This window comes from Enhydra lutris, unplaced genomic scaffold (genome assembly GCF_002288905.1).
Source record: "Enhydra lutris kenyoni isolate GAN:26980312 unplaced genomic scaffold, ASM228890v2 scaffoldscaffold10, whole genome shotgun sequence".
NCBI lineage: Eukaryota > Metazoa > Chordata > Mammalia > Carnivora > Mustelidae > Enhydra > Enhydra lutris.
The window spans coordinates 3,425,984-3,439,700 of record NW_019154094.1 but is presented as its reverse complement, the minus strand read 5'-3'; the positions used below and the strand labels follow the sequence as shown (position 1 = coordinate 3,439,700).

At 58.3% G+C, this 13,717-nt stretch overlaps 1 protein-coding gene across 2 annotated transcripts in view; it reads right to left on the bottom strand.

Annotated features, from left to right (window-relative positions):
• Positions 1 to 4,304: 4,304 nt before the first annotated feature.
• LOC111143926 (solute carrier family 25 member 42) overlaps positions 4,305 to 13,717 on the bottom strand; it is a 32,632-nt gene continuing 23,219 nt past the window's right edge. For both annotated transcript variants that reach the window (XM_022497957.1, XM_022497958.1), the window contains exons 3-8: positions 10,084 to 10,189; positions 8,466 to 8,491; positions 7,536 to 7,702; positions 7,049 to 7,165; positions 6,283 to 6,434; positions 4,305 to 5,111 (exon numbers count right to left, since the gene is read on the bottom strand). In XM_022497957.1, the coding sequence (XP_022353665.1) occupies positions 4,804 to 5,111; positions 6,283 to 6,434; positions 7,049 to 7,165; positions 7,536 to 7,702; positions 8,466 to 8,491; positions 10,084 to 10,189 (876 nt within the window). In that variant the 3' untranslated portion in view covers positions 4,305 to 4,803. The remainder of the gene's footprint in view (positions 5,112 to 6,282; positions 6,435 to 7,048; positions 7,166 to 7,535; positions 7,703 to 8,465; positions 8,492 to 10,083; positions 10,190 to 13,717) is intronic.

The following is a 13,717-nucleotide window of genomic DNA, read 5'->3' as shown; positions in this document are numbered from 1 at the left end:
AACTCAAGACAGTGAGGGTATGAGGTACAAAGGCTCCCATCGGGGTGCCCGGGTGGCTCAGTCAGTGAAATGCCCAACTCTTGGTTATGGCTCAGATCATGGTCTCAGGGTCCTGGGATCTTGCTCGGCTCAGTGGGTTCTCGCTCAGGGATTCTCTCTCTCCCTCTGCCCATCCCCCCCCAAATCACATGCACACTTTCTCTCGTTCTAAAATAAATGAATAGGGGCGCCTGGGTGGCTCAGTGGGTTAAGCCTCTGCCTTCGGCTCAGGTCATAATCCCGGGGTCCTGGGATCAAGCCCTGCATCGGGCTCTCTGCTCAGCAGGGAGCCTGCTTCCCTTCCTCTCTCTCTGCCTGCCTCTCTGCCTACTTGTGATCTCCGTCTGTCAAATAAAATAAATAAAATCTTAAAAAAACAAGATAAATAAAATAAATGAATAAATCTTAAAAAAAAAATATGCTACCGTCTCCTTGCAGGAGTATCTGGCATTTCTATTCTTTCCTGGATAGATTCCCTTCAAAGATGACTCTGTCACGAGGACTCAGGGCCCATGGTTTACCTGGGAGGTCACCCCAGGGAGACTCCTTGGGGCCAGAGACATGAAACGGAGGGAGGAGCCCTGTGGAGGTGCCCATGAACAGGTGATGAAGTGGGCCACCTGGGCTTGGTCCTGTGGGGGGGCCTTGGGTGACAGTGGATCTCACTTGAGTGACCCACCCCAGTGGTGAGAGGCTGTCCACAATCATTGGCTGAGGGCCACTCCTGGGGTGTCAGGGCTTCTTCACAGGGGCCCCCAGACTGGGCTGCAGGGGCTTACAGCCCACAGCAGTTTTGGCAACCATGAATGCTGGACTTAGTGAGGGCACTGGCAGCGTCGGTTAACATATCCCGATCTTTACTTAACAAATTGTTCCTGAAAAACCATAGACACACTAGTTCATAGAAGCAAAGAGGCATATACAAGATTTGTTTCAGAAAATGCCAGGAAGCGCAACCCTAACTGCCTTCAATAGACAGGATAAAGCCACTCCTATTGCTAGACATTGAGAAGTAGTCGAGAGCTTCAGGCAGAGCTGGATCCAGCAGCCCAGACAACATCACCAATAATCCCACTCCTTCTGTTTTCTGCAGTGTCAGCTTCATCTGGGGATCACTTCCTATCTTGTGATCGTAGGACAGTCCCACCAATTGCCTGTGCTGGTGTTTCTTCCTTCAAGACCAGTGGGAGAGAGGGAGGGTGCCTCTAGACGTTCTCCCTGGAAGTGGTTAGCAAACATCTCCCCTGCTGTCATGGGCCCAAATGGGGTCATGTGCCCACCTCTGTATTTTAGGGGATGCAGCAGTGGTTGGGGGAAAATGGAGATTTGATCCCCATCTTCCGAGGCTCAGGGGCTAGGACGAGAGGTGGGACTGACAGAAATCGGTAGGACGTGAAAGGCAAGCTGGATGGGCCCCAGGAGCCGCCACCGCATTGTCATCGAACAACCCTGACTGCCATCAACAAAGGATGGGTAGAGGTCATCACAGGCGACCACCCGGGGGAAACACCAAACTGTGGCTGAACAATGAGATCTACCATACGCAGTGGGGACCAAGGTATAAGAAATCCGGCTGGAAGAAAGCAGCAGGCAGAGCGGCTCCAGGCCACCGAGGCTGCCCCTGCAGAGTGCGCCCACCCAGGCACACATGCTTACCCAGTCACCCCTCCCCCGGCACGTGGAGGCTCCTACTTCCTGCCTCTGGCTGGTTGGGCCCTGAAAGTTGGCCCAGGAGCTGGGCTGCAGCAGAAGCAAGTCTCAGTGGCCAACGTGAGACCTCTGACAGCCTCGACCTTGGGCCGTGCAGACAGCTGATCTCGCTCCCAAACCACCTGCAGAGTGGAGCCCCTGGCACGTGGCAGGCTGGCAGGGCACCGGGGACAAACAGTGGGCCTCTGTGGCCCTGCTCGCTGCAGCAGGATGCAACCCGTGCTGACCGGTGACGTGGTGGGCCACCTATGTCCTCAAAAGGGGCAAGTGTTCATGTACAGGATGTCTCCGGAAGGACACATGAGAAACTGGTAACAGAAGACACTTTGGCGGAGGGAACTGGCAGGGGGACCTACTTCTCACCACAACCCTCTGTGCAGTTGGGAGTTTTCTAGAAGACCTGTATGTAGTAATAATTCAAATAATAAACACATTAAAAAGGGTTATTCAAGGGGTACCTAGATGGCTCAATCTTTCGAGCACTGACTCCCCCCCCCCCAGAGGGAGAGGTAGGGGAGGGGCAAAGAGAGACTCCCAAGCAGGCTCCACTCCCAGCACAGAGCCTGAGGCCGGGCTCCATCCCACCGCCCTGACATCACCACCTGAGCCCAAACCAAGAAGTGGACGCTTAACCCACTGAGAGCTCTGAGCATGTGACTCTTGATTTCAGAGTCTTGAGTTCAAGCCCCACATTGGGCGTGGGGCCTACTTTAAAGAAAAAAAAAGAAGAAAAAAAAAAGGTTTATTCAAGAATATATTTTAAAAAATCTGTCAAAATAACCTCAACGCTAACCGTTTTTGGTTCACAGGGAGTGGAGGTCGGGGGTTAAAGTCACAGAAAAGAGGGGCACCTGGGTGGTGCAGTGGGTTGAGCCCCTGCCTTCAGCTCGGGTCATGGTCTTGGGGTCCTGGGATAGAGCCCCGCATCGGGCTCTCTGCTCAGCAGAGCCTGCTTCCTCCTCTCTCTCTGCCTGCCTCTCTGCCTACTTGTGATCTCTGTCAAATACATAAATAAAAAAATCTTTAAAATAAAAAAGTCACAGAAAAGAAGGACATAGTCAGGAAAAAAAAATCACTTTAATTTTTATTAAATATACTCTCTTGGCACAAATCTTTAAAATATATAAACATTATATATAAACAAAGTGTCTTCATGGCATCAAAATGTAACTCCAGATCAGGATGGACACCGGTGGGAGGGGTGAGGCCGAAGAGGGCACTGGCCCAGCTGTGTGCAGGGCTGGGGGTGGGGCGGATGCTGCTGAGGCCATCAGCTGAGAGCCACCTCGGGGAGGCACACTGGGGCCAGCAGGACCTGGAGGCCCTTCCCTCTGTGGCCCAGCCTGCGGCTCAGAGAAGGGTGCCGCCTAACCATTCCTTTGGTCTCACCTGCCTGGGGTGGTCCCCAGCCCCTGCTGCTTTCTCTCACCCCAGAGGGCCCTTGGGTCCCCACCCCATCTCCCTGAGAGGGGCCCCTGCCTCTCCTGCCTCTCCTGGGCACGGGGCAAGGCTGGCAGAGGAGGTAGGAAGCCCCTCAACAGAACAGCCATGGGCCCCGGGGACGAGACTCAGGCCAGCTGGTGGACACATGCAAGGAAGGACAGAGAGAGGGGTCTTCACACCCGCAGGTCCAAGGCAAGAACAGAAATGGGACAGAACACAAGGGAGAAATGAAAGTCATGACTGGAAATGTGCATGGGGCAAACACGCCCTCTCAGACCCTTTTGCACAGGGCGGCTGCCCATTGATCCGGTCACCCTCTGGTCACTCTCTGCTGGAACCAGATCAGGCCGGTTAGGGTTTACTGTGACTAGACCCAGGGGCAGCCTGATTGAAAAGCAAAGCCAAAAGAAATCAAGAAACTCCACAGGTCATTCAGAAATGGGTGTTTCTGCATCTGTGATACCCGGCAGACCCCAGGGAACATCTCCGAGACCACTCCCTGGGGGTGCCCTGGGGTACCCTGACTGCCCACCCCCAGGCCACACAATGTCTCAGGGGCTCTCACTTTGGGAGGATCAAGGCTGCGGGTCGCCTCCATGCACTCTGTTTATGCAAATCAGACCACCCTGTGTGCCTTAAACTGCCAAGTGCCTGCTAAGTGGGGGGAGCCAGGGACGCGTGAGATGCCACAGGCTCCCCAGGAGCCACTGTGCCTAGGGGCTGAGGGTTAGGGCCTGAGGCCTGGCCTCTGGTGATGAGGCCTGTGGGACAGTGATGGGAACTTCCTGGCCCAGAGGAGGTGACCTGGGTCCCAGCAGATGCCTCCAGGTTAGGACTCAGACCCAAAGCCATGGCGATTCCACAAACCCTGCTGGCTGGAGGAGGCACGACCGTCCTGGGAACATTAAAAACCGGGTGGGTGAGCAACACAGGGGATGACCCACTCCTGGGGCCCTATTTGGGCCACGGAGTCCAGGACCCAAATAATGCTATCCGGAGAAGCCTGTTCCTGATCAGGAGGCTCTGGTGACAGGGGAGTCATGTCATCTGGGAAGTAATGGCAAAGGCAAGACAGGTGGGTGGGGGAAGTGGGTTTGGGTGGGTGGGTGGGGGTTGGAGGGATACTGTTTTTCTAGCCCCAGCTGAAAACGAGGCCAACCCCATTTTACCACCGCCAGGAGGCTGGGGCCTCTCTGTCTATCCTGGGGCTCCCTCCTCTCTGTAAGAACAGGGGCAGGCGAAGTCTGGCTCCAGGCCCCGTGGGCATTGGGTCACTAGAACCAGGACCGTGTCCCAGGTCACAGAGCACCAGGAGGTGGTGCTGGTCACTCCCAGCTCGGGTCATTTAGGGCAGCCCCTCCAGGAAACAGGGCCGCCTGCCTGGGGAGGAGGGCTGGGGAGAGCGCGGAGGCCCCGCCCACCAGTCCCAACATTGCACTTCAAGGGCCGCTGCCTTTGGGACCCCAACCAGGCCCCCCAGCTTGTTCTACAAGGTGCTCCGACGTCCCGGGTCCGAGGGTGGAATCCAGCGCACCCTCACCCCACAGGCTCAGAAACAAGGGGTCGGTGGTCCGCCGCACGTGGAAGCCCCGCTCCCTGGCACGCGGGTCCCTAGCTCTGCAGGTGCCGAAGCAGGATCTGCATGAGGTCAAAGGTGGTGAAGCTGATGCCCACGGCGATGGGGCCCTTGAGCCAGTTCATGCTCAGGCCCTTGTAGAGGCCGCGCACGGCGCCCTCCTCCCGCACGATAGCCTGCAGCGTGCCCACGATGGAGGCGTGCGGGTGCCCGGTGACCCCAGCGGTCTGCATGCGCCGCCGCACCACGTCCAGCGGATACGAGGCTGACTGCCCGATGAGGCCAGCGCAGGCCCCGAATATCATGCGCTCAAAGGGGTAGGGCTGCGGGCGGCCACTGTACTCTGCGGGGGGGGGGGCGGGGGACAGAGGGGCCTCATCAACGTGTGGGGGCCGCACCCCGGAGCTGGCGCTCACACGAGCTCCGAGCTCACCATCCGCCCCCCTGCTCCCCACGGCCTTCCTGCCCCGGGCCCCCTCACCCTCTAGCCGTTCCTTTTGAGAAGAAAACTTTTTAAGAAAGGCAGAAATGCACAAATAATCACTTAACCAAGTCCTACTGCGCAGAGCGAGCTCACATCTGATCCCTCTTATCCCCGCTGGCAGCCCTCTCCACGCCCCCAGCCTGCTCCATGGGCACTGTCGGCAGGGGTACCGGGGCAGGAGGGCGAGCAGCTGCCAGGCCAGGACATGTGGGCAGGACGGAGTGGGGGGGCAGCAACCAAACAACAGAGTTTTTTAAAAACGTGGGCTTATAAATTTAACAGGAGCTAGCCCTGTGAAACAGCGCTCCTCACCGCGCACACTGGCCGAGGGTGAAGGACTCCACCAGCACCCGAGGGAGATGAGTGCGCAGGGATGGGGCTGGGCAGAGGGGGGAGTGGAGTAAATGCCAAAACCTGGGGCTCACACAGAACACGCAGGGAGGCGCTCCGGGGTGATCACCGACAACCTGGGAACAGGGGAGGCCGGCTTACAAAGCTGATGGGACAGAGCCTCGGATACTGTGGGATGGACTCAGAGGCGGCCTGGGGCCCTGTGGAGGGAGCACAGCTGGGAGCGGGAACAGGGGGCCTTCGCTTCACCCGGAACATTTGCTCTAACAAAAACCATCTTGGAACACTGTTAACACCTGGTCGCCTGGGGTAGCCGGTCTGGGTGGTGGTATACTGTTCTCTGTACGCTTCTGCGCTTTCTGAATTCCTCAAAATTACCACCACCCAAGAGGCCTCTTCCCCTGTCTGCGTAGTTGTACCCGGACGCTTTGGGCACAAATGACTGCCACTGGTCTTGGTGACACTCAGGACGTCACCAAGCTGGTCTTAAAACTCGGCAAGGAAGGCTGGGAGTCCAGCTGCCGCCGTGGTGGCCTGGTGTCCGTCCCGTTCTGATCCGGACCTTGGCCAGGAGCTTGTCCCTCCAGGGCAGGGACCTCAGTGGCCCGCCTCTGAGTCTGCGTGGCCCCGGGGAGGCACGGCCTGTGCGGCCTGTGCGGCCTCCCCACCGGCCCCTTACCTCTGTGCAGGCTCTTGAGTGTCTCATAGGTGAAGAAGCTGAGCCCCGCGTATGGAATGACCCCCAGCACGGTGGGCGTGAAGCCATGGTAGAGGGTCTTCAGACCCTCTTCACGGGAGATGCGGATAAAGACGTGAAAGATGTTGCTGTACCTGCAGGACAGAGGGACGGGGCGGGTGGTTCACGGGCACAGAGAGGGGCCGCTGGCCTCCGCTAATGCACAGCTGGCCCGCCCCACCGGAGTCCGGGGGGCCGGGGGCTGGGTGTAGGTGCTTGCTTTCTTTAAGGAACACAACTGCACTGAAAAATCTTTGGCACTGGAGGGGGAAATGGGTGCCTCAGGCCGTATCACACCTTCACAGGCCAGATTCACTGCAGGGAGCGGCCCTTGTCTTTTAACCGTGGCCATGTGTAACCTACCTGTGCTAATTCAAAACGAAGAGTTTGAGGGGAGCGGGGGTGTCCGGGTGGTGCAGTTGGTTAAAGGTCCGACTCTCGGTTTCAGTTCTGGTCATGATCTCGGGGCCATGGGATCAAGCCCCATGTCAGGCCCCACACTCAGTGTGGAGTCTGCTCAGGATCTGTGCTCTCCTTCTCCCTCTGCCCCTACCCCTACCCTACTCTCTCTCTAAAAATGGATGGATAAATCTTTTAAAGCAGTGCAGACTTTGGATGTGACGTAAGCAGAAACTGAGCCCTGGGCGAGGGGAACAATTACTGCCTTTTTAGAGCGGCTGCAGGCGGCCCGCCTGGCCTGGGGACTCACATTTCCTTTGGGGTCACGGCCATCCTGGCTCTGACCAGGTCCAGGGGGTAGGTCAGTGAAGCAGCTGTCGTTCCGGCCAGTGCACCCGCAAGGAGGCGGGGCCATGGGGGCAGGGCTCTGAAAGAGGGGGAGGCGAGAAAGTGAGACCCCCTCAAGACTCGGGGTGCCCTCAGGTCTCAGCCAGTGAGGAGAACCAAGCAAAGGGCAGGGGCTGGCTTCCTCATGGCTGAGTAGTGGGGTCCCCGGGGTGGATGTCATTTTGAGGTTCCCATGGCTGCTGTCCCTTCCCTATGGCTTGTGCGGATGAATGAAGAGTTCCTTCCCTGCAGACACTGTGGGGCACAGCTGGGATCATGGGACCTGCGTGAACTTGGGTTCTCAGGGAAGGACTTCTGCCGTGGTGAGCGTGTGGAGGGCAGGAGGGCAGGGTGACGGGACAGAGCTAAGAGGGTTCTGGGGGTGGGGACAGGTGGGGGCGGGCACTCACTCCCCGCGGAAGCCATAGTAGCGGCCCAGGACCCGCTTGTACTCCTCGTGGGCGCTGAACTGGATGGCGGCGTAGGGCACCACGCGCACCATGGTGGCCGAGTTCCCGCGCCACAGGCTGAAGAAGCCCTCGTTGAGGTAGGTGAAGTACAGCAGCCGGAAGGCCTCCTGGCGGAGAGGGGAAGGTCAGCACTCCCGCGTGAGCACCCTCTTTTGTCCACCGCTGTGACAGGGGCCCATGTCAGCGATCCCCTCCCCGCCGCCTTACCTCCCCCACATTCTCTGGGCCCCACACGGGGACCCTTCTCTCCCTACTGCCCTGACCTTACGAGGAGTAAAGTGAGCCAGGGCAAGCCAGGTTTGCAGACGGCAGCCCCACAGAGAGGGTGTGTGGTTGGTCGGTCTGGTAGTCTAGCTTTTAAAGACACGCTTTTTCTTTCCCCAAGAAGGTAATGCCTCCTCTGGTTAAAAATGAATCAAATGGGGGGCGCCTGGGTGGCTCAGTCGGTTAAACATTTGCCTCTGGCTTGGGTCATGATCTCGGGGTCCTGGGACCAAGCCCCACATCGGGCTCCCTGCTTTTCCCTGTCCCTGCTCTTGCATTTGTACTTGCTCTCTCGCTAATAAATAAATAAAATTAAAAAAAAAAAAGAATAAAATGGGAACTCCAAGTCCCCTCCCCACCTCCCCAAGGATGGGGGGTCTCCTGTTAGTTGCCAGAATGGGCTACACCCGGGCAGAGCTTGGGGTGCCAGGAGAGGTGGCCCCCTGGTAGCTCGGGGAACTGGCTTGTGGTGGAACCAGATGGAAAAAACATGCTGTAAAGCCTCTCCCTCCACCCCCGGGCCCTGTGCCTCCATCACCTCCTGCCAGCCTAGTAGGGAACACGGTAGTGGCCCCAGAGCCAGGAGTTGGTGACCTAGTGGCTCACCTTGGCAGAAAATCTCTTTGAAGACACTGGAAAAAAACCAAAAACATAACAGAGACCATTAGTTGTGAAGGGCAGAGCTGGGTCTGCGGGACCCCCAATGCACGGGGAGCGAGAACCACCCGTGTGGATGCTTCCCTGCCAGGGGCCGAGGGGCGGGGCATGCCCAAGCAGGGTCACCCTCCAGGGAACCGCCTCACCTGCTGCGCCCCACACCACCCCCCCCTGCCCAGCCCACCTCCCCACCCCCCCAACCCCCACATGCTGACTTATCCTCAGGAAGGGGGACTGAGCTGCCACCTCACTCCTGGGAAAAGTGAGGGTCTCTGCAGATGCCTGTGCCTCTTGGGGTTGACACTCAGCACCCCGCACCCGGCTGGACCCCAAGTCAACCAAACCCCTTCAGGAAAGGCCTGCTCGCTGCCAGCTGTGCAGAGCGACGGAGGGCCTTGGACCTCTCAGAACAAGGCCCCGATGCGCTCTCTGCCCAGAGCTGGCCCCTTCTTCTCCGGGTGCGGGCATGGCGCCCCTGACCAGCCTCTCCCACCCTCGATCGCTTGCACCTTGCTCCCCGACGCCACCTGCTGCCCTGCTGGCAGGGGCCTGAGCCGCTGCGGCCACACGGGTTCATGTCCTGCAGCCTCCCTCTCCTCACTCCCGGAGCATCTGCCGAGCGTCTGCCATGTTCCCAGGACACCCTCGCGCACCCATCTATGCAGACATGTGTGCACACCAATGCGACCGGTGTTAAACCCAGCTCCCTGCGGGGCACAACGCTGCGCCTTCGCTCCAGGTAACAACACTGCCGACGCAAGAGGAGCTGGGCGCCCAGCCAAATGCCCTTTCCCATGCCAGCTTGTGCCTTCGGGAGGCTGATAGGAACGTCCTGTTTTGTGGATGAGGAAACCAAGGTGTGGGGAGGCTAAGGGACCAGCTCGCACAAGTGGGGATGGCCTGGCTTGAATCTGCAGTCCCTTCCTCCCCAGCAGCGGAGGGGCAGGGGTCCCAGCTTATGCCTGCCCTCCTGTAGGCACCGGTCACTGTCTGTGGGACAGAAAGGCCTCATCTTCAGGGGATCCTATGGCTGCTTAACCCAAGGAGGGAGGGTGATGGTCATCTGAACCGGGCCTCCCCAAAAGATATGTCTGTGCCCTTGAGTCCAGTACAACTGAAGGCTTGGAAACGGGGTCTTTGCAGATATAATTTTATTAAGATGAGGTCATACTGGAGTGGAGTGAGCCCTAAATCCAATGACAAGTATCCTTCTAAGAGGAGAGGACACTGACATGGGGCGGGAAGCAGAGATTGGGGTGCTGCGACCACAAGCCAGGGATGCCTGGAGCCCGTGGCGCTGGAAGAGGCAAGGAGGGCTCCTCCCCTAGAGTCCACAATAGGAACCGACCCACTGGCACCCTGATTTCAGACTTCTGGCCTCTGGAATGGAAGCTGCTTGGTTTGTGTACTTTGTGATGGCAGCCCTGGGATGCTAACGGAGTTTCTAAGTGGACTTTAAAGAGGCATTTTTAAAGCCCATTTGTAAGTGCAGTTTGGGGGCTGTGGAGGAGGGGGGCTGCCAGGAAGACTCTCTGGCACACAGGACAGACGCACAGGAAGCATTTACCTTGGAAGATGATTTTGGTTCGGTCCAGGGGAGCTACAGCCGTTTTGGCAAGAGCACCCGCCAGGGCCCCAGACAGGAGGGAGCTGAGAACTTGCCTGTGATCACTCTGCAAGAAAACACACACACACAGTCTGTCATGAGGGAGGGACGGACAGGGGTCGGTTCTGCTAGGGACCTCCCCCAGCAGGCACATCTTCCTTCTGTCCCAGTCAAGGGCTGTAAAAGGCACAGCTGTCCAGGCTTCACAGCCCTGCTGGGCCCGGGGTACAGTGGGGCAGAGGGAAGGCGTCGTGAGTCCAACAGCCACAGAACCTGGGTGGGACATAGTGAAAAGCTTCCGGGGGGGCAGGGACCATCAGCATGAGAGGTGACCCACTGGTGGGGCTGTCCCATGAGTTTCCAACTTCTCAGGGACAGCCTACAATAAGACTGACCCCAAACAGAAGGGTCACTCCACCCTAAGTGGAGACACAGGCTGTGCCTACTGCCTGTGTGTGCTGGACAAGGGCCCCTATGGTCCGGGGATGAGGCTGGGGTCGGGCAACCAGACCCCGTGTCCGTGTGACCCCTTTCCACAACGTTCCATCAGGTCCGCAGTGGTTAGCCAAGGCGAGGGTGATGGTGATGGTGGCCAGCCTGCATTGTTAGGCCAGCCTAAGAGCCAGCACCTTCCCGAGTCTTCTCGAAGCTCCCCGTGAGGAGTCGCACAAGAAGTCCCCTCATCAGCTTGGAGTCTCCGTCCCCCCAGCTGACTTGGCCACAGAGCTCTTGCCAAGCAAACATGAGGAGCACTGGGGACCGCAGGGGCTCGCATCTTCCGTGGTTCTGCAGTGAGGAAGGACGGTGGGGGGCAGGCCAGTCAGTGATCCCAGGACTCCCTGGAGTCTGACAGGAAGCAGGTGCCCGAGGGGCCGTGAGACATGTGTGTGTGGGGGGGGGTAGGGATGTGTACAACACCCCACTGTCCCTGGGGCTGCTAATCCACAGGGAGAGCCAGACATGAACTAAAGCTTTAGACAAACGTGTAGGGCACCTGGGTGGCTCAGGCAGTTAGGTGCTCGACTCTTAATTGTGGTTCAGGTCGTGATGTCAGGGTCCTGAGATCAAGCCCCGCATCGGGCTCTGTGCTCCGTACAGAGTCTGTTTGTCCCTTTCCCTCTGATCTTCCTGCTAAAGCTCACTCTCTCTCTCTCAAATAAATAAATAAATAAAATTAAATAAAAATGTGTGGAGTCACCAATCTAGGATGACCATAAGGAGGGGGCTTAGGGTCCCAGGAGAACATGGGGGTGGGGGGAGGGGGCTGAGATGCAGCTAACCGGGATGTGTGTGTGAGACTGTATTAGAGGAGGAGGTATGGAACACCCAGGGGCCTTGCTGAGAAGAAGCTGGGGGGTCCCAGGGGACCACAAGAAAGGCAAGGTGGTTGACACAGGGAAAGGGAGGGGGCACAGGGAGGAGGAGATGAAAGGCGGGCTGGGGCTAGACTCCACGGTGCCTGTGGGCTCAGCAAGCAGGCTGGTGTTTACCCAAAGAGAAAGGGAGATGCACGGAAGGTAGGCAGACCATTTTAACTGTAACCAGAGGGGAGGCAGTGCCTGCAGAATCTCAGGTGAAAAGATGGGGGGCAAGACCAGGGCACAGATAAGGGGCATGTGGAGGGTACAACCGGCAGCCTGGGTCTGAGTGGGCATGATGGGGTCCAGGGCCACTCCCCAGGTTTGCTTGGCTCAGTGGGTGGATCGGGGTAAAGGGCTGGGCTCCAAGTCTGTCTACACACCTGGCCTGAACCTGGGCTCTGTTCTGATTGCCTATAGTGACCAAGGTCTCTCTGATCCCCCTTTCCTCACCTCTGACACACTGACTTGCTGTCTGTTGGCCAGGTTTGGGTACTCCCCGGGGCCGTGACACCCTGCGACTGGGCCCTGTCCCTGGAGGGCTTCAGCTCCTTTCTCTTAATGTCCCCAGGACCTCCCCTCCCTAAAGAAGCAACTTCCCATGGCACTGTTTTCCCTTCTAAGTTTCTGAGGTGGAGCTTCACCGTGGGGTTCCATCTCCTCCTTGCTGATAGAAGCCTGTCATTGGGGGACCCCTGCCTTTTCTGGATCACACAGCAAGGTTCTGGAGGTCTGGCTTTCTACACCCACTCTGTGAATTGTGGATGTCAGGCACCAGAAGGTTCGGTGGTATTCCTTGCACCAGCTCTGAGGCCCAGCTGGCCCCCAATCTCCTCTAGGAGTCAAGGTGAGCACTGTTCATGTCGTGAGCCGCCGTGAGGTGAGGGCCTATCCATGGTCGGTCCGTGTGCCCTGCCTAGAGGCAGAGCCGAGGTGCCCCTTCCATGGCCTTCACCAGGCAAGTGCCTGGGCCACCTGTGGTGCTCATGGTCACGTGCCTGGCATGTGCATCCTTAAACCCTCACTCAGGATCTGGCGCTCTGGGGATATGCTGCGAGCCCAACCCCTGTGCTCAGCAGAGGGGGCCGCCGCTGCATGTGGCCAACGCTCCCAGTGACTCTTAAGTGACCAGGGCTGGTTGATTCTTTGAAGAGCTCAGCCCAGGCATCATGGAATGGCCAAGCTCCGTACCCGCCCGCTGGAGAGAACCCTCAAGTGAAGAATGAGCCAGACAGCCCAGCAGAGAAAAAGCAGGCAAACCCCAGATAGGAGCCATGTGGGCTGTGAACACCCCACGGCTCCTTCGTAAGACATGGGACTTGACAGAGTAAGCTCCCCCCATCAGGCTGGCCGCGAGAACCAAACTGACCATGGCCGTGCTGCCCAGTGCAGAGTAAAACCAGCCCCAGCGAGGGGTGTCCCCGTGCATGATGGACGCTGGGCCTATGGCCGGGCATATCTGCTTGGTGGGATTCAGCCCGCCCGCCAGGGGCTGGGGACTGCTACACCGGGAGGAACAGATGTGCCTGCTCTGGGGTTTGGCTTTGGTCCCCCACACCATGCCCAGCATGGCCACACCAGCCCCACACACCGACCTTACAAAGCAGTCCTCCTGCCCACTTGGTGCGTCCCAGAACAATCTAGAATCTGGGGAAAACTGGGGGGGGGGGGTGGCCGGAGGATGACCCTGCTGCGGCCTTGGATCCCACGGACTTTGAGAATGGCCCGTGGGCGCCAGAGCTGGGTTTCTGCGTGGGGCTGGGTCAGCCTGTGCTCCGGGTACAGCCGCAAGAACCCCTACTGGCCTCTTCGGTGAACAGGACAGGGCTGCTCCCACTTATTTCAAAGGGAATATCCCTTCTCTCCAAGTGAAGGGTGGACTCAGAGATGAACCTCAGAGAGGAGACTTGGAGCTGGGAGCACACCCTGCGTGCGAGCGTCTGCCCCTGCAGCGGGCCCTCCCTGTGACTCATTCTCTCATGCTCCTGGTCGCAAATCCCAGCAAGGAGAGGAGTTCAAGGACACCTTCTGGCATCCTAGCCAAAATCTGGGTGAGGTTCTGGCGTCATACCAAGTGGCTGGGCAGATTGGATCCACATCACAAACGGGACTTGAAATGGAACAGAAGGTGGCCAACCTGAGCCCCACTCCGCCCATGGCCTCCCAACGACACAGCTCGGCTCAGAGTGCGTGTGCGCGTGAATTTGCGGGGGTGTGATTTGCCACGGCGTGCAGGA